The sequence below is a fragment of the Balaenoptera physalus genome, assembly GCF_965194825.1.
Source record: "Balaenoptera physalus genome assembly, chromosome: 21".
Lineage (NCBI taxonomy): Eukaryota > Metazoa > Chordata > Mammalia > Artiodactyla > Balaenopteridae > Balaenoptera > Balaenoptera physalus.
Window position 1 is genome coordinate 30,406,898 of NC_138902.1, and position 23,298 is coordinate 30,430,195.

Sequence of the window (23,298 nt, forward strand, 5' to 3'; positions counted from 1 at the left end):
GGTCAAAGTTAAATGTTTCTATCAGCATCTCATTAGATGCTGGAAATAAATGCATTTGATCCAGATACCTTCCAGGGTAAAAACTGACCCTTCTGTGCCCAGTATCTCTTTGTGAGAAAGGTCTGTTGGTTCAAAGCTGACATTCTTTGGTTGTCTGTGACAAGGAATAGAACATCAATTCAACAGTCCACCACCTGGAGAGATTTCTAAGCTGTAAATCCCTGTGAACCAATGATGCTTATGGTTTTTGCTGACTCCCAGGTAGCCCTAAGAGATTTTACTTTTTGGTATCAGCTGAGCAAAACGTTCTGGTATTTCTACTTCTCCTCTAGTTTATTCTTCAGAGTATGGGAAACTCGAAATCAGTCTGATAAGAGCATGAGGATCATTTTGTTAGAAAGCCTGAGTGACACTAATGACATGAATTCAAAAGTGCTTTTACTTTAATTACATTATGAATCAGTCATCCACTAACTTATCCTTTAAAATGATCCATATTTCAAACTGACATCAATTCTTAGAATAAAATGTAGCACCCATGTTTAAAATTTATTTTTCTTGAGACACCTCTTTTGAGTAGAAGTAAGACAGGTAATAGGGATATAAACGGATATTTGATCATCATTTAATTAAAAAAAATCAGCATCTGCATTTCCATACTACAGAAGATGATATAATTTCTCATTTCCAACTCTGACACGGTTTTGGAGAATTTCCAATTAAAATATGAATAACAAATTATTCTGGGGCTAAATGAAGAGTTTAGTCCAAAAGGTAACATGTAGCAATATTTTTTTACTTTACATTGAATTTCACATTTAATGTAGGGTCACTTCAAACACACAAACAAACACAAAGGTTTAAACATAAGTGCATAAAATTGATAAATAAGACTGATTTCCACAAATAAAACTCCAATTATCCAAGGTCATCTGGGAACAAGATTTTCTATGTATATCCACTTTCTAGATAAGAAGGTTAACCATAGGATAGGACTCTTTTCTACTTGTATCACATATGTTCCTGACTTTTTCCGATCAGCTTAGGGGCTGGGTGGTCTACACTGGGGTCTTTTGGATATTAAAGTGGGTAGAGCTGCTGACCCTGATCTCAGTGCCGCAGTCTATGGTGTTTCCCAGGTGGCTTTGCTTTTGTAAGCTCTTTCTTTGATATCCATTGAAGAATACATCTTCCATCCTCTTAATTTGTCGTTTCTATCAGCTATGGCCTTGGAAAAACTGAAAAAACAATTTTATTAAAATTACTTATTAAATGAAGTTTTAAAAAGTCACTGAGTGACCCGCGCACCGCGATGATGAGTGGCCCCCGCTTGCCACAACTGGAGAAAGCCCTTGCACAGAAACGAAGACCCAACACAGCCAAAAATAAATAAATAAGACCCGGCGCAACCAAAAAAAAAAGTCACTGAGTGAGAGACTAGAGATGTTGTCCATGGCATTAAAATTCAGGGAGTGGGTGTCAGTTATTAGCTTGACAGGTATGTTCTGGAGGATTGAATTTACTGAAAGTCCAACACTAAACTAAGTGAGACATGACTGGGTTACTTAATATAGATGAACAGCTTCTCTTTTCCTTTAACCATGAAAGAATTCTAGAAGAAATATGCCAAAATCAGAGGCAGAACATCTGTGTTCTAATGACATATCGAGACATGAGTTCCATAAAGCAAGAGCATATTGTAGAAGTGTCATCATAATGGGAGTGGAGAGATTTAAAGACCTCTATTGCCAACATTATCACCCACTAGTGGCCTAAATTTAGGAAGAAACGTACATTTCCATCGAACCCATTCCCTTCTAATAAAAGGGAGTGCAGTCATCCCTGGGTATCCGCAAGGGATTGGTTCCAGGACCCCCCGCAGACACCAATCCATGGATGCTTAAGTCCCTTATATGAAATGGTGTAGTATTTGCATATGGATACACACATCCAACTGTATACTTTATTTTTTTTCTTAATTTTGTAAATAGGTATTTATATTTAGGTACAGAACAACACTAGAAATAGATATACTGAGATATTACTACTATCTCCATAGGGTGATTTTATGGGTGATTTCTCTTTTTTCATCTCTAATTTCCAAATAAATCTTACATAATGAACATATTTTTTTTATTAGAAGATAATATTTTCTTAAATAAGAAAACAACGGAGGATTTCACATCAGAATTAACTGAAAATACAGGGTCCTTAGAATCAGAGCTGTATTTGTCAGTATCCTTTGTTTGTTTTTGAATGAGTTTATTCTTTTAATTTAATTTAATTTTATTTTATTATACAGCAGGTTCTCATTAGTTATCCATTTTATACACATCAGTGTATACATGTCAATCCCAATCGCCCAATTCATCACACCACCACCCCCACCCCCTGCCACTTTCCCCCCTTGGTGTCCATACGTTTGTTCTCTACATCTGTGTCTCAATTTCTGCTCTGCAAACTGGTTCATCTGTACCATTTTTCTAGGTTCCACATACATGCGTTAATATACGATATTTGTTTTTCTCTTTCTGACTAACTTCACTCTGTATGATAGTCTCTAGGTCCACCCACATCTCTACAAATGACCGAATTTCGTTCCTTTTAATGGCTGAGTAATATTCCATTGTATATTTGTGCCACATCTTCTTTATCCATTCATCTGTCGATGGGCATTTAGGTTGCTTCCATGACCTGGCTATTGTAAGTAGTGCTGCAATGAACATTGGGGTGCATGTGTCTTTTTGAATTATGGTTTTCTCTGGGTATATGCCCAGTAGTGGGATTGCTGGGTCATATGGTAATTCTATTTTTAGTTTCTTAAGGAACCTCCGTACTGTTCTCCATAGTGACTGTATCAATTTACATTCCCACCAACAGTGCAAGAGGGTTCCCTTTTCTCCACACCCTCTCCAGCATTTGTTGTTTGTAGATTTTCTGATGATGCCCTTTCTAACCAGTGTGAGGTGATACCTCATTGTAGTTTTGATATGCATTTCTCTAATAATTAGTGATGTTGAGCAGCTTTTCATGTGCTTCTTGGCCATCTGTATGTCTTCTTTGGAGAAATGTCTATTTAGGTCTTCTGCCCATTTTTAGATTGGGTTGTTAGTTTTTTTAATATTGAGCTGCATGAGGTGCCTATATATTCTGGAGATTAATCCTTTGTCCATTGATTCATTTGCAAGTATTTTCTTCCATTCTGAGGGTTGTCTTTTCGTCTTGTTTATAGTTTCCTTTGCTGTGCAAAAGCTTTTGTTTCATTAGGTCCCATCTGGTTTTTTTGTCTGTTTGTTTTTAATAAATTTATTTATTTATTTATTTTTGGCTGTGTTGGGTCTTTGTTGCTGTGCATGGGCTTTCTCTAGTTGCAGCGAGCGGGGCTTACTCTTCATTGTGGTGCGTGGGCTTCTCATTGCAGTGGCTTCTCTTGTTGCGGAGCATGGGCTCTAGGTGTACGGGCTTCAGTAGTTATGGCCCGCGGGCTTGGTAGCTGTGGCACGTGGGCTTAGTTGCTCCGCGGCATGTGGGGTCTTCCCAGACCAGGGCTCGAACCTGTGTCCCCTGCATTGGCAGGAGGATTCTTAACCACTGTGCCACCAGGGAAGCCCCCTAATTGTTTATTTTTATTTCTATTACTCTAGGAGGTGGGTCAAAAAAGATTTTGCTGTGATTTATGTCAGAGAGTGTTCTTCCTATGTTTTCCTCTAGGAGTTTTATAGTGTCCGGTCTTACATTTAGGTCTTTAATCCATTTTGAGTTTATTTTTGTGTATGGTGTTAGGGAGCATTCTAATTTCATTCTTTTACATGTAGCTGTCCAGTTTTCCCAGCAACGCTTATTGAAGAGACTGTCTTTTTTCCATTGTATGTCACTTTAAATATATCATGCCACTCCCTTCTGGCTTGTAGGGTTTCTGCTGAGAAATCAGCTGTTAACCTTATGGGAGTTCCCTTGTATTTTATTTGTCATTTTTCCCTTGTTGCTTTTAATAATTTTTCTTTGTCTTTAATTCTTGTCAATTTGATTACTGTGTCTCACCATGTTTCTCCTTGGGTTTATCCTGCCTGGGACTCTCTGTGCTTCCTGGACTTGGGTGGTTATTTCCTTTCCCACATTAGGGAAGTTTTCGACTATAATCTCTTCAAATATTTTCTTGGGTCCTTTCTCTCCCTCTTCTCCTTCTGGGACCCCTATAATGCAAATGTTGGTGCGTTTAATGTTGTCCCAAAGGTCTCTTAGGCTGTCTTCATTTCTTTTCATTCTTTTTTCTTTATTCTGTTCCATGGCAGTGAATTCCACCATTCTGTCTTCCAGGTCACTTCTCTGTTCTTCTGCCTCAGTTATTCTGCTATTGATTCCTTCTAGTGTATTTTTCCTTTCGGTTATTATATTGTTCATCTCTGTTTGTTTGTTCTTTAATTCTTCTAGGTCTTTGTTAAACATTTCTTGCATCTTCTCGATCTTTGCCTCCATTCTTTTTCCGAGGTCCTTGATCATCATCACTATCACTATTCTGAATTCTTTTTCTGGAAGGTTCCCTATCTCCACTTCATTTAATTGTTTTTCTGGGGTTTTATCTTGTTCCTTCATCTGGTACATAGCCCTCTGCCTTTTCATTTTGTCTATCTTTCTGTGAATGTGGTTTTCGTTCCACAGGCTGCAGGATTGTAGTTCTTCTTACTTCTGTCTGCCCTCTGGTGGGTGAGGCTCTCTAAGAGGCTTGTGCAAGTTTCCTGATGGGAGGGAGTGGTGGTGGGTAGATCTGGGTGTTGCTCTGGTGGGCAGAGCTCAGTAAAACTTTAATCTGCTTGTCTGCTATTTGGTGGGACTGAGTTCTCTCCCTTGGTTGTTTGGCCTGAGGCAACCCAGCACTGGAGCCTGCAGGCCCTTTGGTGGGGCTAATGGTGGACTCTGGGGGGCTCATGCCAAGGAGTACTTCCCAGAACTTCTGCTGCCAGTGTCCTTGTCCCTACAGTAAGCCACAGCCACCCCCCACCTCTGCAGGAGACCCTCCAACACTAGCAGGTAGGTCTGATTCAGTCTCCTATGGGCTCACTGCTCCTTCCCCTGGGTGCTGATGTGCACACTACTTTGTGTGTGCCCTCCAAGAGTGGAGTCTCTGTTTCCCCCATTCCTGTCGAAGTCCTGCAATCAAATCCCACTAACCTTCAAATCTGATTATCTGGGAATTCCTCCTCCTGTTGCTGGACCCCAGGTTGGGAAGCCTGACGTGGGGTCAGAACTTCACTCCAGTGGGTGGATTTCTGTGGTGTAACTATTCTCCAGTTTGTGAGTCACCCACCCAGCAGTTATGGGATTTGATTTTATTGTGATTGCACCCCTCCTACCGTCTCACTGGGGCTTCTCGTTTGTCTTTGGATGTAGGGTATCTTTTTTGTTGAGTTCCAGTGTCTTCCTGTCGATGACTGTTCAGCAGTTAGTTGTGATTCTGGTGCTCTCGCAAGAGGGAGTGAGTGCACGTCCTTCTACTCCACCATCTTGAACCTCCAACTGTATACTTTAAATCATCTCTAGATTACTTATAATACCTAATACAATGTAAATGCTATGTAAATAGCTTTGATTTTTGGAACTTTCTGGAATTTTTTTTCAAATATTTTCGATCAGCCATTCGTTGAATACATGGATTCAGAATTCGTGGATAGGGAGAGCCCACGGCATAACTTAATAAACTCTAAGGTCCTTCGAACTCCAAAAGCCATAAATCAACTCCCTGAATCACTGTGAGGGACGGGAGATTACCAAGAGGAATCTCTTCCAGTAACACATGATATAAAAAGGTAATTGTGATGCTCTGAGGAATGAAAGGAAGGCTACAAGTACACCGTCCAAAGGGAAATAGGAACAGAACCTCTGAGTCAACTTATAAATGATCTGCTGTAGAAGATTAAATCTGAAAAGTATCATAATGGTTAGTCTTCTCATAATTGATGCCACTGATATAATTCTTGAAACTTAAGCTCCTTATGTCTAAGTACTTAATTACTCACCCTTTTCAAACAAATGTATATATATATACATGCCTGTATATGTTCCTGAGTCTACAAGAATACCTTAAAAATATTCTGGAACTTCAATTAAATTATATCCTTTGGGCCCATTGATTGAAATTGGATTGGCCTGTGGATCCCTCTGTTGAGAAGCTTTTATGTGTTTATTTGGGTACAGTCATCAGTTTACTTTTGGGATCAAGACCAGGGGCCAGAGCTATGATGGTGATGGAGATATGAAAACTCTCGCTTTGGTAGACTTGACCCCAAGGTAAGTGGGGACAAGAAAAAAATTAGGTTTAGGGATTAAGAATATTGAGTTCATGATCTAAGAACTGTAAATGCAAAGCTTCCTTTAAAGAAAGACCTTTTTGTGGTAAGAGAGCAGCCCAATAGTATAGTTAGGATTCATTTGTGTTTCTCCTCTTCAACTTGATCCAGATGCCATTACTTGGACGAAGAATCAGTTCTCCTGCCAGACCAAGTTCTTCTCTTTTTTGGTTGGATTCTACCCAAAAGTGCCTCAGGATGCAGGAAAGAATGGTCTTTTCTTCCATCATGGCAAACTTTTGACCTTCAAATTAATGTAAATAGCAACACTTTAATGATAGATATATCTCAAATGTGAGAAATCACAAGTCCGATTAGAGGAAGCAAGCAATTTTATATTTTCGCAGTGGGCCCTGGGAGAATCAGAATCACCTAGGATGCTTGTAAAACATGAAGATTCTTGAGTGCCCTTCCTGTTCCCACCCAGTGCATCTGAACAGCTGAAGTGGGCCAGGCATTTGTATTTTAGCAAAACGTGAGATGAATCCTGGGCTCGTTTAAGCATGAGAATCACTACTCTCGACTGATTTCTTATTTGGGCCTTTAACTTAAATTTAATTTACTCTAGAGGTACTAAATAAGCATCAGATTCATCCATTTAAATCTGGCCTTAATTTATGAATGTCTGCATTTACATAAACGATAAAATGCTAGAGATTCTGAAGCTGAAAGTGTTTATAATGCACAGTGATGTGCATTCACTTTGCTTAAGTTCAGCTGGCCTTGTGGTAAGCATTTTGTGTTTTGGTTTTGCAAAATGCAGTTCTTAAAATCAACAAATACAGAAATTAAGCTAAACATAACTAATTGTTATAAATAAGTTTTGTATCATATGAAGTATGTTCTATTTTAATCTAAAACCTACAACATTTTCAAACTCTACCATGAAACTATTTATGCTTTATGTTATGGGCTAAATTGTGTCCCCCCAAATTCATAGGTTGAAGTCCTAAACCTCAGTATCTCAGAATAGGAGATGGGAACGTTAAAGAAGTAATTAAATTAAAATGGTCAAAAATAAAATAAAATAATCAGATGGGTGGACCCTAATCCAATCTGACTGGTGGTCCCTATAAAAAGAAGAGATTACGACACAGACACACACAGAGGAAAGACCATGTGGGGAGACAGGGAGAAGAAGATCATTTACAAGCTAAGCAGGTATTTATTACCAATCCTGCTGATACCTGAGTCTTGGATTTCTAGCTTCAGAATTGGGAGAAAATAAATTCCTGTGGTTTAAGCCACCCAGTGTGTGGTACCTTGTTATGGCTGCCCTAGCAAACTAATACACTTTATGACAGTCATATTTTAAAACAATAATGTACAGTAAAGTGGAGGGAAGAGGAAGCCAGTTTTTTTAAAAGACAGTTGCCTATGGGCTGCTACATCTCAAGAAATTTTTGTGTGAAACCCCCTACTCTGCAGGCCTGAAAGGTCAAACGAGTTCTGACGGATACAAACCTATACAGTTTCGGGGTCCAGCAGAGAAGGGCACATATGCGTATGAATGACGTCCTTTCGAATTCTCGGGAAAGAACCGTTCTGGCTTGAATTCCTCAGGATTGGGGAAGTACCTTGGATCTCTGTGCAGTGCATAGGGCATGATGATTACTTGAGAGCCTTTCACGATTTTGTAACCCGCTGTCAAGAAGTAGTCAATAGGCCATGAGGATGGAGCAAGACAGACATTAAAATAATCCACTCTCCCTCCTATTCAAATTATAGAATTCTTACCAACGTCACAGTCTTCATTAAGATTACGGGCAAAGAAAGGAACAGAAGGAAAAAGGCGAAGGCTCTCTTTAACAACACATTCCAGATATTTAAGTTTCTTCAGGTCATCTAAGGTAGCAGGACGATCAGATCTCCCTGGTTTTAAGTAAATACATGAGATAACAAGGAAAGGATTATTTGAGCTTGGGGGATGGGACATTGAAGAAGAATACACGCATCAAAACATGTTAAATACCTACAGCTAAAATAGAGTTTCTAGTATTACCCATAATCAAAATAAAATGAGATATGTTCAGTAAAAGAAACCAGACACCAATGGTCACATGTTGTGGGATTCCATTTATAGGAAGTATTCAGAACAGGTAGTAAATCCATAGAGACAGATAGTAACTTAGCAGTTGCCAGGAGCTGCGGGAAGAGAGGAGAGTGGCTGATTAATGGGACAGAGTTTCCTTTTGGGGTGCTGGGACTCCAATGACATCACTGCTGGCATCAGCCTAGGACAGCTTACCTGTGAACTGCTGGTTGTGTAATAGAAAAGTTTGTCCTACCGGCTTAATGCATCTTTTCTCTCATTCGTGGCCAGATGCAATGCTGTATGAAACAGTTTTCCTTGACCCCATGACTCAATGCTTTATGTAGATATGTCTGCTTCATCTACTAAGTGAGATGCTTGAGGACAGTAACATTTATCTGTGCATCCCCAGCATCTAGCCCAGTGCAGTCACATGCCATGCAATTAGCAAATGCCTGTATTCTGTAAGTGATGAATAAGGCTTTGCTAAGAAGACTGGGACTGGAAGGGATCCCATAGGGGAGACTTCCTGCTTATTGCTGTATCTTTAGAACAGGTCCTGCTGTTTATCCTTCATGAGCAAGAACAACACTTGCTTCCATGGACGTGGTACCCACAGTGTAACTAGTGAAGGGACAAAACATACCAAACACTTCCTCCAGTTCATGGTCCACTTTTTGCTGGACTTCTGGATACGAACCCAATAGATATAAGGACAAGTTTATTGCAGCTGCGGTCGTATCGTGACCCTACAAATGTAAGGAAAAAATAACTTAGTGGAGTAGTATTGCGAAGATTAGAAGAGAAAACTCTATTTTGAATTGTCTCTGGATTTGACAGCTGCACTGGGACTCCAAACAGAATAAATTAATTTGGTACAGTATCTCACCTTGGTGAGAAACAAACAAAGAAAACGATCCCGTCAAAGGGGAGATTCATGCTTAGATAGATATTTCAACACTACACAGAGCTGCATACATGGTGAGAAGTGGCTAGGCTGTGCTAATAAGGGGGCCTTCCAAGGGAACTAGGTGCTCTAGACTGTTTTTAAGGGGAAAGAGTCTGACTTTTATGAGCCAGTTTACCAGATCTGTACTCCTCCACCTTCTAGCATTTGTAAGGTAGGCTTTACCTGTCAACCCTGGACACCAGGGTGTCTATGTGTGGTTCTGAGTAACATCCTGCATGTCAGGAAGTTGATAAATAGCCTCCCATAATAGTTGCTGAGCTTTAGGCAAAATACTAAGTACTGTGCAGAAACTAATTCAATTATCCTTCAGAAAAACTCTGTGAAATACTTGATACAGATATTTACATCTTAGAGATTAAAAACAGACTAAGAAATTTTTTTTACATGAGTTCTGCAGAAAAAAAAAGTTTGGAAAATCAATAATAATATTATAACTCTATGAATAAGACTTTTAGGGGAACTAAACAGAAAACAAATTGTTTCCTCTATGGAAGTTCTTACTTTTCCATTTTCCCTACGCAACACAAGTGATGGTTATAATTTTCCTTTCTCTGGGCAGAAATCTCCAAAGCACTTGCTTCATAAAACAGCTTCTAAGTTGAATTGTTTGAGGCTTATTCTGCAATTTTTTTTTTTTTTTGTAGATTTTTTTTTTTTTTTTTTAATCTCAGGAGTTGTTTTTTTTTGTTTTTTGTTTTTTGTTTTTTGTTTTTTATGGCTGTGTTGGGTCTTCGTTTCTGTGCGAGGGCTTTCTCTAGTTGTGGCAAGCGGGGGCCACTCTTCATCGCGGTGCCAGGGCCTCTCACTATTGTTGCGGAGCACAGGCTCCAGATGTGCAGGCTCAGTAATTGTGGCTCACGGGCCCAGCTGCTCCGCGGCATGTGGGATCTTCCCAGACCAGGGCTCGAACCCGTGTCCTCTGCATTGGCAGGCAGATTCTCAACCACTGTGCCACCAGGGAAGCCCCATTCTGCAATTTTATAACATATATATTTTCCAAGTCTCTGATATTGGTGTCATTGCCTCTTCTCAGGCTTGCTGTTCCTTCACAGAAACTACCCTGAGCTCCGGACCAGATCTGGCCCATTTCACTCAGTTGTTTACCAAAGTCACAGGAGGAAGTGCTCTTGCTAAATAATTCTTAATAACTTCTCTTGAATTTATAAGCGGAAGCCTGATCCAAATGTGTAAGAGATGTCTGCTGAACTTCCTACTTCCACGTGTCTGCTACCTGAAGAAAGCAGGACTAAGCAAAGCACAAAGCACACAGTTTATAGAAGCAGGCTGGTGGGACAGGGCAGGGGCAGAAACCTTAGTATCCAGTGGTCAGCACCTGGGGCAGGAAAGGTGTGGTCGTAATAACCTGCAACCTCTTTATGGAGGAGGTCACAATATTATAATCATACGAGGTGTGTCTCCTATTTGATGCAAAGAAGAAAAAACTTAGAATTTCAAAGAGTGTTAGAGCTGGAAGAAAGAGATCATTATTCCAGTTGTTTTCATGAAAGTGAGAGGTTTTTGGTAGGAGAAGGATGTGTGGGTGCACGTGCACGTGTGCCTGAGAGTGTATGTATGTGCGCATGTGTGTGTACGTGTGTATGCAGGGTGGAGATGTGACACGGTCTCTCCACTTTAACATCAAATGATAATAGCCAATATCCACCACACACTTCCCATGTGCCAGGCAAGATTCTTCGTGCACTTTAAAAAATCATTCATCTAATCCTTATAATTATCCTGCGAGACCCGTACTATAACAATGAGCACACCAAAGCCCAGAAAGGCTCCATGAGTTACCGGAGGTCCCACCTCTAGTACAGGTTAGAGGTGGGATTTGGCCCCAGAGACCCCAGCTTAACACCGCTCCACTTTTTAGCTAATTTAGATGTCCGTTTTCTGCATAAAATTTCTTTTCAATGAAGAGCTCTGCTTAAAAAAGAAGTTTAAAACCACTGATCTAATCCATCTCTCTATTTTATACACAGTGAAGCTGCGACAGAGATCTGAGATGATTGGCACCATCTCATAAGGCTAGTCAGCATGGAGCCAGAATGAGAACTCGGGTCTAGGGACCCTTGACACAGCTTGCTTTCCTACACTGTGCCCCCGGGAGGATGTGCGCTCTGGCAGTATACCCAGAGGTACACTGTACCCAGGTGCCTGCAAGCAGGGCTGCTCACACCATCCACGGCTGGCGTGTACTGAGCCATCCAAAACTACATATGCCCTTCACTTTCCTCCACTTCCAGGATATTACCACAGGGCGCTTTTAAAAACCATTTCTTCACTTTATTTGGCAATCCACACGCTGAGAGATTCACTCTTTGTAATATTTAATAATGCTAGAATTACCTTTTGTAAAAACTGCATCTTTCTTTTCATTATTTGAAGGTCAGAAATCCCTTTAGAATCACAAACTAGTTAAATTCTCTGTCGGAGGGCTCTTGCTATCTTCTCTAGTTTGGGCAGCTCAAAGCAGGAGCTAAGCACTCCTTTGCTAGAACTTCAAAAAGGAGGTAGTGAAAAGACAGACTTGTGGGTTTCAGAGATTTTTAAAAAGCATGAAGCAATATAGGGAATGAGAGCAATTTCTGATTTCTTTTCTACTTGGAAAAATCCAATGGGTTTTAGGTTTTCCTGAGAAAACAATGTGTCTAGTGCTATACTCACCACGAGTCAAAGGCTTTTTCTGAAGAAGAAAGCTGATCTGGTACTTAATCAGGTTCTTACATTTTGTAATTTCTAATTATAATGCAGCGACTCATCCTCAGTTATATGAAGCTACTTTAAAACTTGAATAAACTTTTAAAAATGTTGCTAAAGATTCTAGAAAATAACTGCAATTTGTTTAATGATAACCGAAAATAACGTGATGAGATAAAATACCTCAAACATAAAGGTGTCAACTTCTTCTCGAATCTCTTCATAACTCAGCTTGTTCCCTTGGTCATCAGTCACATTTAAAAGCAAGTCAAGAAAACCCCTGCGTTTATTATTGTGTGGAGGAAAGTTCTTGTCATTACTTCTACCTTCTTCATGTCTCTTCATTTCATTGGCCCGTTCAGTGATGACCTGTATGATTTAAACAATCATATGCTCTCCTTTGGAATTTGATGTAGCCTCATAATATATTTTCTTATGAAAATACACTAGCTTCTTTCATGGATTTTTTCTAAACCTTTCCTGTTCTAACTCAACAATAACTTAGGCTCTTGTGGAAAATATAGTAAAGCTTCCTGTTAACATTTTAGGGCATTATTTGATAAGACTTTTAAAAACAAATTTAATGTCAGACAAATTCAGAATATTCAAGTGCTATTTCTGCCATCTTTCCAACACGGGAATAGAGTTAGTAGTCCCCTAAGTGGTGCCCTAGAGATTTGGATGAGCTAATGAGAAAAAGTTTAGGTGGTGGAGAGAATGCAATCATTATACAATAGACAAATTACGGATTGCTCTCATTACAGGCTGCACTGGAGGAAAGAAACAGCAGGTTGATCAGTCAGCTCACCCTCTGTGCTTGCTGTTCCTGCTGCCTAGATTTCTCTTTCTTCAGATGCCAGTGTGGCTCACTCCCTCCCTCCCTCCTCTTGAGGTCTTGCCCCCTTCTCGCACCATCAGAAAGACCTTCCCAGATCACTGCTAACCTGGTCCCTAGCACTCACTACCTTCCTAACCTTACTTTATTTTTCTTCCATTTCACTTACCACCTGACATTATAGTATACTTGCTATATAATATACTGCATGAATGTACCATCCATGTGGCAGCAAATTTGTCTTTGTTCATTGATATAATTCCAACCCTTAGAACACTGCCTGGCATTTTAAGGACGTCCCTTAGATCTTTTCTGAATGAATAAAAGAATTAAAACCCATAAACTTAATGTGGCTATACATTTCAACTTTCTTCTCCTATCAGGCAATTGACCAAACCTGCTACTAAGTGATTTGAATGAATAGATGCTAAGTGCTTTGAGGACAAAACACCGTATCTCCTTTCATTCTCGGGGGAACCCCCTAGGGCCTGGCACTCAGTATGCAATTTTCAATATTTATTAAATAAATAATATTGTCCATCCAATTTGGAATTCATTAATTATTGATATTGATAGTAACGCATGTAATTTGAGGAAAAATTTGGTCATTCGCCTACTGCCCAGTAATGGAGATAACTCTGTCCTCCACTGTGGCCACCTGAATCCAACACCTCATTCATCCAACATTTCCTGACTGGGAACCACATGATCTGTTGGTGACAGGCTGTACCTCACTGTAAGGAAGCAATGCCAATATAGTTGAAACCGAAATTGACAGCAAAGAGAGAATATATTTAAATTGGTACTTTTATCAGTACATTTAAATCATAATTTGATGTATATTTTCAATTAAATATTGCTTTGTCAAAAGCACATGTTTAACACAAGACTGACATCTTATATCTGAAACAATATCACTATCTCCTTGTTATTTTTTAATTGGAAGTAAAATAGTGACATCTAGTTAATTTTAATCTTTTCCAAGTTGAGATACTGCTATAAATGCCCTTTGCCTTTGAAAGCTACTGCCTAATCCAAACATTTGCCATAAGACTCTCATAACACGGATCCCCTCCTCTTTATTCATTCAACATAGCACCCTGGTTGTTAATAAATATTTATAGTTCGTATCACATTTTGTAATTTTTTTAATAGACAACCTCCTCTACTAGACTAACCTCTTTTAGGGGACATACATATCTTACTTATTACTATGTCTTTAACACTTGGTACAGTGTTTGGCACCTAACAAGTGTTTAATTAATATTTGGTGAGTACATAATTAAAATGTAATCACACCGTCTCCTTCTTTCCATTATTATTCAACTTTTATTTTATGAGACACAGGCTCCAGGGTATGTTAACACAGCATAAAAATCTTGGACGTATAAAAGATCTAGAAATGGAGAGTGGTGATGGTTTCAGAACACTGTGAGTGCAATTAATGGTAAATTTTATGTTGTGTATATTTTATCACAATTAAAAAAATCAAGGGCTTACGTTTTTGGTAAAATTATGTAGGATTTTTAGGCTCCTTTTGTGTTCCCATCCATCTTTAAATATAAAGAACAAAAGGTCAAGCCAGAGCCAGGGCATCTTCATTCTTTGATGTATTGAATCACTCATCCTATAAATAGGATAAAAACACATCAGCTGATACACTGAAAATGTGTATTTCTTGAGCACCTAATTGATGCCCGCTCTCAATGAGGGTAATTATGTAGGGATGATAATGATTCGTCTTAGAGGCTGCTAAGATCCAGGCTTTACACTCAACAATGAAGGCATGGGGTATTACACATCCAGTGAAGCTTAAACATTTAATGGGTTCTTTAGAGGAATGAAGAATCTGTTATAAAACATCCATACTAAATGGTCATCTGATCTCCGCTTCTTTTTCTCCAGGGAGAGTTCTTGACCACCCCAGGCTGCCTGTGGCTCTTGTACCACAAGCTGATATGAAATCTGCCTCTTCATAATGTCCACTCATTTGCTTGCTCACTCCTCCGTAGAGCCAGTAAACAACTGGCTGCCCTCTTCCACGGAAAATTGCTCATTAAATACCCATCTGTCACACAGCTGTCACGAGCACCACCCTCATTATTCCCAGTGAGAAGCAGAAAGACCTCTACACGATCTCCTCCTTCATGACCAGCTTAGATGCCAATTCCTCAGAGAAGACCTTTCCTGACCACGCAATCTGTAAAACACATCCCTGTTTTCCTCTCTCATATCAACTTGATCTTTTCTTTCTAAGCAATTATTATAATTTATAAGTTTATATTCATTTGCTTCAATGCCTGTCTCCCCTGCTATTCTGTTTCATGTGCCCATATAAAACTAGTCAGTACCTTGTGCAGGGAATGGCAGATTATAGATGCTCAACAAGTAGTTGTTAAGATGAAGTGAAATGAGCCGTGGACTTAAAGATAGGATACATTGAATCAAATCCTGGCCCTGCCTCTTAATAGCTGAATAATCACAAGCAATTTTAAAAGTAAAGTTGATTATTTCAATTAAAAAATAATACATACTCAGTGCAGAAAATATAGGAAAGGAGAATGAATCACAACAAAACCAAAACACAATAAGAGAGCACACACATAAAATTATAATAACCGCAGCTAACATTTTGGTATAGTATCTCCTAGCTTTTTCTATGAATAATTTTTTTATACCTAGTGGTTATCAAACTACAAAAAAATTTATGTCTTTCTTTTATCACTTAGCATCATAATGTAATCTCTCGATATATTATAAAATAGTCATTTAAAATTACTGCATAATCTGGATGTGCCATAACCATTCCTGTACTGTTGAAAGATATGCTTAAATGATTAGGTTAATTTTTAGTATAATGTTTCACTTTGAAATGATGAAAAAGCTACAGTACAGACAGAAATTATTAGCAAGAATTTTTTAAAGCCCTGATCAATAACAATTTTATTTTATTTTTTTGGGCCACACCACGCAGCTTGCAGGACCTTAGTTCCCTGGCCAGGGATAGAACCTGGGCCCTCGACAGTGAAAGCGTGGAGTCCTAACCACTGGACTGCTAGGGAATTCCCAATAACAATTTTAGAAATAATTAGGACTTCATTTACCTATAAACTGCTTGAACATACTCGGAATCATTGTTGCTTTGAGCACCAATGTTCTTCCCCATAGCTGTTTCTGTAAAATATAGTGAGAAGCAACCATTCAATTCATGCACGTATCTTGGGTACATTTTCCAGTGGCAGACACTTGATAAAAGACGCTATGTCCTGTTCTGTTCATATATATTGTAGAATTGTTCTTTTCCCTCTTCTCTTGTATCTTCTGCTTCTCTTACTCCCAGTTCCTGCCCTTCCTTCCCTCGGACCGTCTGGTCATGTTGGCTCAGTGACCGCTTGTCCGAAGTCCTATGAATGGCTGCTGCTTCTCAGGTGGCTAATTTAGCAATAGGACCTTCCAGAAGAACCCAATGTCCTTTCTCCCCCGCCCCGCCCCACCCTATGGACTGTTATTTTCTATTTGTGCCATTTTATCTTTACATCCTAACTTTAAAAATAAATCAGTGAGACTTACCACAGATTATATCTAAGGCACAAAGAGTGATGTAAAAAAAGCAGTTAAATGCTTCTTGGTTAACATATTTTTCAAGCTTATTAACCAATATATTTGCTTGTTCATTCATGACATCTAAGAAATCTTCCAGAATTGTAAAATGGAAAGTGGGTGTTAACATTTTTCTCCTAGAGCGCCACTTGTTTCCAGTACTAGAAATAAAATACACGGTTACAAAGAAAAAACAAGCAACACCTGAAACAAATAAAATATAAATATAGTCATCATCAAGTTCTCCTGAAACAGCTTAATCTACAGATTCTCAAATGCTTTGGTCAGAATGACAAAGACTCCTGTATAGTTGTGAATATTTTGGATACTGTTCTATATTACTAATGTTTAGAAGAGTATTCATTAAAAATGGAAACATTTAAGAATTTTTCTAAATTTCTGAGCTCTGAGTTTCTAAAATTTAGAATTTTTCTCCCCTCTATCAACATCTTAGCCCTCAGATGATCCACTGCTCCATGATTTTCTTTAATCTCTACTATCTTTGAATTCTCCAAAGTCCCCACCAGGGTCCTGCCTTTCTCTTGCTAGGCCCTCTCTCAGAGGACGGAGTCCTGTTTCTGGGTGCCAACTCAAGAAGTGAGGTTACTGTGTTCGATTCACTTCTCTGAGGGTGACTGCCTTTTTCATGATATTTTCAAGATTTCCCTTCTCCAAACTATCCTTGGCTTTACTCCATTCATACATCAGTACCTCCTCATTTTTCTTGGAACACTAGTGATTATCATTATTGAATATAGTGGCTGGAGATTACCATACACCCTATCTATCAAAGGCCCATTGTTAGCTGGACCTTTCCTTCCAGCTTCTCCCATAATTCCCAATACCTCAATCTTGCTATTGGAAGAACACCTTGTGTCAGTTCCTGAAATAACAAGTTACCCATAGAAGTAACTGTTTCTACAAGACAGCTTTACAAATTTCCACTGAGGTACCTTGTAAGAAGTCCTAGGCCAAGCCACGGTTCTAGGAACTTGTACATATAGGATTTGTCAATGTGCTTTGAACTAGTTAAAATTACCTTTAAAAGAGAAAAAAAAAAATTGAGGGATATAGACATCAAAACGATTTCAGTTATAAGAACACCTGGCTAGAACACAACTACTTTTTAAAGCAAGATTTTATAATTGTTATTTCTCTGTGATTCATTTTCATTCCTGTGCCTCAAAGAAATGCAATTAGAGTTTTGAACTTATAATTGTCATTCAGTCTTGAGAACTAAATGGAGTTGAAAGGAAGGAAAATGTCCAAGATGATTCCTGGTTCCTGCCACAAACTAGGAACCAAGCAGAGTCATTTCTTGAGGGGAGAGGGGAGAGGCAGGTGAATCCGGAGGATGACCACATCTAATGAGATTCCCACACCATCAGACAGACAGTGGAATATTGATCACATTTGCCACATACTCACCTCCACATTTTCTGCGTTATAAAGGAACACCACAGGTATGGGCCCGAGCCAGAGTTTCAGCAGTGGCAGGTGTCGGTGTTCTTCACTGTACTGAATCATCTGCTGAAAAAAATCTGGGAGAAAATATTTAATCTTAAATTCAATCAAGACAAGAATTTTGTCTAAGGGATACAGCACAGGGAACTCTATTTAGTACTCTGCAATGGCCTATATGGGAAAAGAATCTAAAAAAGAGTGGGCATATGTATATGTATAACTGATTCACTTTGCTGTACACATGAAATTAACACAACATTGTAAATCAACTATACTCCAATAAAAATTTTTAAAAAGACAAAAATTTTGTAATAAGTTCCTTATTGTGTCTTTTGGTTCCTTGGGGGTTTTGTTTTTGTTTTACTTTGGACAAGTCACTTAATATCTCCCAGAGAGATATTTGTTGTTGTTGTTGTTTTAGATTCCACACAGAAGTGAGATCACACAATACTTGCCTTGCTTTGTCTGACTTACTTCGTTGAGCATTATGCCCTCAAGGTTCATCCATGTTTTCACAAATGGCAATATTTCCTTCTTTTTTATGACTGAATAATATTCCTCTGTGTGTGTGTGTGTGTGTGTGTGTGTGTGTGTGTGTACCACATTTTCTTTATCCATTCGTCCAGTGATGGACACTTAGGTTGCTTCCATGTCTTTGCTACTGTAAATAATACTGCAGTGTACATGGTGTGCATATATCTTTTCAAGTTAATGTTCTCATTTTCTTGGTATATACACCCGGAAGTGAAACTGAGGGATCATGTGGTAGTTCAATTTTTAATGTTTAAATGTTTTGAGGAATCCCCATACTGTTTTCCACAGTGGCTGCAGCAATTTACATTTTCACCAACAGTGCTCAAGAGTTCCCTTCTCTCTTGCCAAAATTTGTTACTTCTTGTCTTTTTGATTATAGCCATTCTAAAAAGTGTGAGGTGAAGTCCTATTGTGGTTTTTATTTGCATTTCCCTGATGAGTAGTGATGTTGAGCACATTTTCATGTATCTGTTGGTCATCTGTATGCCTTCTTTGGGAAAATGTCTATTCAGACCCTCTGCCCAGTTTTAAATGAGATTGTTCAGGGTTTTTTGCTATTGAGTTGTATGAGTTCTTTATACATTTTGGATATTAACCCCTTATTAGATATATGATTTGCCATGTATCCCATTTTGTAGGTTTCCTTTTCATTTTCTTAAAGGTTTTATTTGCTGTGCAGAAGCTTTTTAATTTGATGTAGTCTCAATTGTTTATTTTTGCTTTTGTTGCCTTTGCTTTCGGTGTCAAATCCAAAAAATCAAGGAGCTTACCGCTTATGTTTTCTTCTATGAGGTATATGGCTTCAGGTCTTACACTTAAGTCTTTAATCAATTTTGAGTTATTATCATGCATGGTGTAAGATAGTGGTCCAGTTTTATTCTTTTGCAAGTGTCTGTCCAGTTTTCCCAACACCATTTATTGAGAGTCTGTCCTTTCCCCATTATGTATTCTTGGATCCTTTGTGGTAAATTAATTGACCACCTTCTGTTTATTTCTGGGTTTCTGTTCTGTTCCATTGATCTATGTGCCTGCATTTATGCCAATACCATACTGTTTTGATTACTATGGCTTTGTAATATATCTTGAAATCAGGAAGTGTGATGCCTTCAGTTTTGTTCTTCTTTCTCAAAATTGCTTTGGCTATTTGAGGTCATTTGTATTCCATACAAAATTTGGTACTATTCTATTTCTGTGGCAAACGTCATTGAAAGCTGGATAGGGATTGCACTGAATCTGAGAATTGCTCTGGAGAGTATGGAAATTTTAACAGTATTAATTCTTCCAGTCCATGAACATGGAATATCTTTCCATTTATTTGTGTCTTATTCAATTTATTTCAGCAGTGTCTCATAGTTTTCAGTGTACACCTTTTTTACTTCCTTGGTTAAATTTATTCCTAGGTATTTTATTCTTTTTGATGCAATTGTAAATGGGATTGTTTTCTTAATTTCTCTTTCTGATAGTTCATTATTAGTGTATAGAAACACAAGTGATTTTTATATATTGATTTTGTATCCTGCAACTTTACTGAAGTAGTTTATTAGTTCTAATAATTTTTTTTTGCTGGAGTCTTTAGGGTTTTCTATAATATCATGTTATCTGCAAATAGTAACAGTTTTACTTCTTCCTTTCCAATTTTGTGGAGGGGAAGGCTAGTTGGGAGGCATATGGGTATCCAGGGCTTCTCCTGGGCAATGGGAATGCCTGATTGACAACAGTGGGATTCATCCCAAACTCACTGTGAGGCTAGTAATATGATGCTTGAGATTTTCACAGGGTTTTTTTTTACGTGGGAATTTGGGCAAGGAGAAAAACTGGTATGGCATAAAAAACAGAACCATTAAGCTCTTCAGCTCTTTTTCCATGTCAAAAAATGTGCACGTGCTCAGTCCATCCCTGGTCCTCTTCCATCCTTAAGCTTCACCCACCCCTGAGCTTCAGGGCAAGTTGTTCAAAGTTGGAGAAGGGCTAAGGCTGGGGATGTCCACTGCATATAAAATTAAATCAATAGTCTTGATTTTTGTAAGTGTTTGCACGTTTTGCACACCAAACCTAATAATAATAATCTTAAAATAATTAACATTCATTATGTCATATTTACTTGCTATGGCAGGTTATTCTATGTCAGATCTAGTGCTCAAGGTTTCAGGTGTATTATGTCTTTTGTGCCTCACCACAGTTACATGGGGAGGGACGCTGTTATTACTGTCATTAAACAGTTGAGGAAGTTGTGCACAGTTAAGCAACTTGCCCAATATATCACCGAGCTGGTAAATGGTGGAATCTGGCTTTGTACCCAAGGCAGTCAGACCCCAGAATGCACCACCTTAACCATATTACCACACTTCTTCAAAATGTCTTCTGGTCAAGACAGTTGGTAACATTGCCATGAAAAGAGCTGGGTCAGGTCAACAGTATCAAAATATCCGGCTTCGTGCTAATATACTGCCTGCCTTGGTCTGGTCTGACAGAGGAGACAGGGAAGTCTGAATCTGTGGTTTGAAGATATCAGGTCCAATAGCAGGTAGCAGCTGAGGAAGACGGGTGCTGACATAGATGCAAAAGCAAGAGATTAGAGTTCAAAGGGCTCATGGGAAAGCAACTGCAATACTCCAGGTGGAATTACTGAGGGCAGAATTTGGACAGTAGCCACAAAATGAAAGGCACAGCCTCCTGTATAAGAGACAAAGGTGCTGAGAACAGGGAATATTTCTCAGAATATTCTGATATCCCCAATTTTGCTGAGCTCAATGCTGGGCACAAAGCAGGGCTTCAATAAATGGCTGATTGACAACTTTAACTAACTTAGTCTAACCAAGTTCTAGATAGTGATCTAGAAACCACATGAATTCAATTTCATCCTTAAAATTACTCTGCAATATAGTTACATTTACAAGTAAATGGTAAACAAACAAACAAAACCCCTCTAACTTAAAGAGTTTCAAACAACTTCCCCAAATCTAACAACTTGGTTGCAAAGCTGGAAATTGAGCAAAAGTTTACCTGTTGCCAAAATCCAGTACTTGTATGACGGATTAAAAAGTCCCTTTATAAAAGACAGTACACTGTCATTCTCTTCACTCAGAAAGTAATTCCAAAGATAATTATGTTAAATATTCCAATCAACTCACAGTTTGTTTTGAAACAGGTCTTATTCACTAGAGATTTCAATTCTTAGAAAAATTCCCAAAAAGAATATGATGAGACTCCTCAAGTATATTGTTTCTTTTGGGGGGATGGGAGGGTCCATATTTCTACATAATTATTTTTTAATACTATAAAGCCTTAGGGTAGAAGGGGAGGTTAGCTTTGCTTTTAGTATTATCCAAGATGATTTTACAAATGTGGTTTTCATATAAATAAATGTGAGAGGGGGAGAGAGAGGGAGAGAGAGGGAGAGGGAGGGAGAGGGAGGGAGAGGGAGAGGGAGGGAGAAGGAGGGAGAGAGAGGGAGAGAGAGGGAGAGAGGGAGAGAGGGAGAGAGGGAGAGAGGGAGAGAGAGAGAGAGATTTCTAAGTTCTAAGGATTTGCCTTGTTCCAGGGAAGTTTATGCCTTTAAGGCTTTAACAGCCAAGACAGAAGCAAAGACGGCAGTGTTCCGAGGTAGGAGCAGCTACGAGGTGGGAAGAGAAGAAGCAAAAATGCAGAAGGACAAAAGCTTAGAGATACTGCAATCTATGCTGTACACGAAGAAAAAGTTCGTTGGGAACGGAGGGCACTAGCAATTTTGCCAGGTGTCATAGGGAAACTGGATAGAACTGGGACTCCATCCTCCAGCGGGTGACAAATCCTTCTCTCTCCCAGCGTCAGCACCTCAAGCCCTGGTGTCCAGGCTGTAAGAAGGCCGGCCGCGCGGCGCAGGTCGGGAGCCCCCATCCCTGGGACGGGGACATGGCCGGCCTGGGCGCGGTCCCTTACCTCTCGCGTCCGGCTTTAACAGCAGCGCGTGTCCCAGGAAGGGGTAGGCGCCCTCCAAGGTTGGGACGGCACGCATCTGCTGCCATGTCCACGCGTAGCTCGCCACCATCCGCAGGAGGTTCAGGGTGAGGATGGCGCCCGCCAGGGAGACCGCGCACAACCCGCCCCAGAGCAGCAACTTCTGCCCGACGCTCAGCAGCCACAGCGCCAGCATCGCGCCTGCGGGCCGCTCTGCACCCGGACTGAGACTGCGGGGACCGCGGGGCGGGATGTTCGGGGCGGCGGGCGCGGTGCAGCCCCGGGAGGTCAAGGGCGCCGGCCCCGGGCGGAGTTCCCGGCCTCTCGAAACTCGGGCGGGAGCAGGAGGCGTCGCCGGCCCCGCTCACTTCCCCGTGCGGCCGGAGGTGGGCACAGGCCCGGCCGCCCTGAAGCGGGGGCAGCCCTGCTTCTCGGGACAAGGTTGGGGCCTCCGAGGTTCCTCGACAAGGCACCGCGGGGGCTGTTAGGGGCTCGGCCCAAGCCTACGTCACCGGCCTCTTTGTTTGCTTCGAGCAGCAAACGAAGGTCCGGGAAACGAGCGCTCTGTAGGCCGCGCTGCTGTAGACGGCGGCACGTTAGTGGGTGGAGTGGGGAGGATACTGAAGGTGAGATGGAAGGCGGCTTAGTGACGGAGAGGCGCCCCGGGGCCAGAGGGGCCGAGCTTCGGCTCATAGGCCCCCCTCTGCTGGGAACGTGACGACTCAGGCTAGAGTACGCAGGATGTTTTAAAGTGGAAATAAGCATCTGGTTTGAAACCCAGCCTCTGGAGCTCCTTTTTCCCGGCTGGGCACCTAACCTCATTCCCTTGCACGTCTGCCCGTGGTCCACTTCGCTGGCGCGGGCTGCCTACCCGCCCGGA

General features: G+C 40.2%; 2 protein-coding genes across 2 annotated transcripts in view; one reads left to right on the top strand and one right to left on the bottom strand.

Moving 5' to 3' along the window:
- LOC309651646 (uncharacterized protein) overlaps positions 1–23,298 on the top strand; it is a 105,623-nt gene that overhangs the window by 80,319 nt on the left and 2,006 nt on the right. The window lies entirely within an intron of this gene.
- Positions 6,160–23,174, bottom strand: CYP4V2 (cytochrome P450 family 4 subfamily V member 2). Its single transcript, XM_082444519.1, has 11 exons — positions 22,401–23,174; positions 17,913–18,025; positions 17,438–17,523; positions 16,455–16,645; positions 15,989–16,058; positions 14,385–14,511; positions 12,233–12,418; positions 9,023–9,125; positions 8,082–8,216; positions 7,809–7,988; positions 6,160–6,588 (listed from the first exon to the last, which is right to left on the bottom strand). Exons 1-11 carry the CDS (start codon positions 22,612–22,614, stop codon positions 6,416–6,418), a joined length of 1,578 nt encoding a protein of 525 aa, XP_082300645.1. The 5' UTR covers positions 22,615–23,174; the 3' UTR covers positions 6,160–6,415.

What these genes read in the sequence shown, in the direction of transcription:
- CYP4V2 (XM_082444519.1), bottom strand. Translation starts at nt 22,614, where the DNA reads ATGCTGGCGCTGTGGCTGCTGAGCGTCGGGCAGAAGTTGCTGCTCTGG. An exon ending in TGAACTGGAGGAAGTGTTTG is followed by an intron (nt 8,217 to 9,022) that starts GTATGTTTTGTC and finishes ACTTAAAACCAG; the next exon opens with GGAGATCTGATCGTCCTGCT. An exon ending in TGGACCCCGAAACTGTATAG is followed by an intron (nt 6,589 to 7,808) that starts GTTTGTATCCGT and finishes ATTAATTTGAAG; the next exon opens with GTCAAAAGTTTGCCATGATG.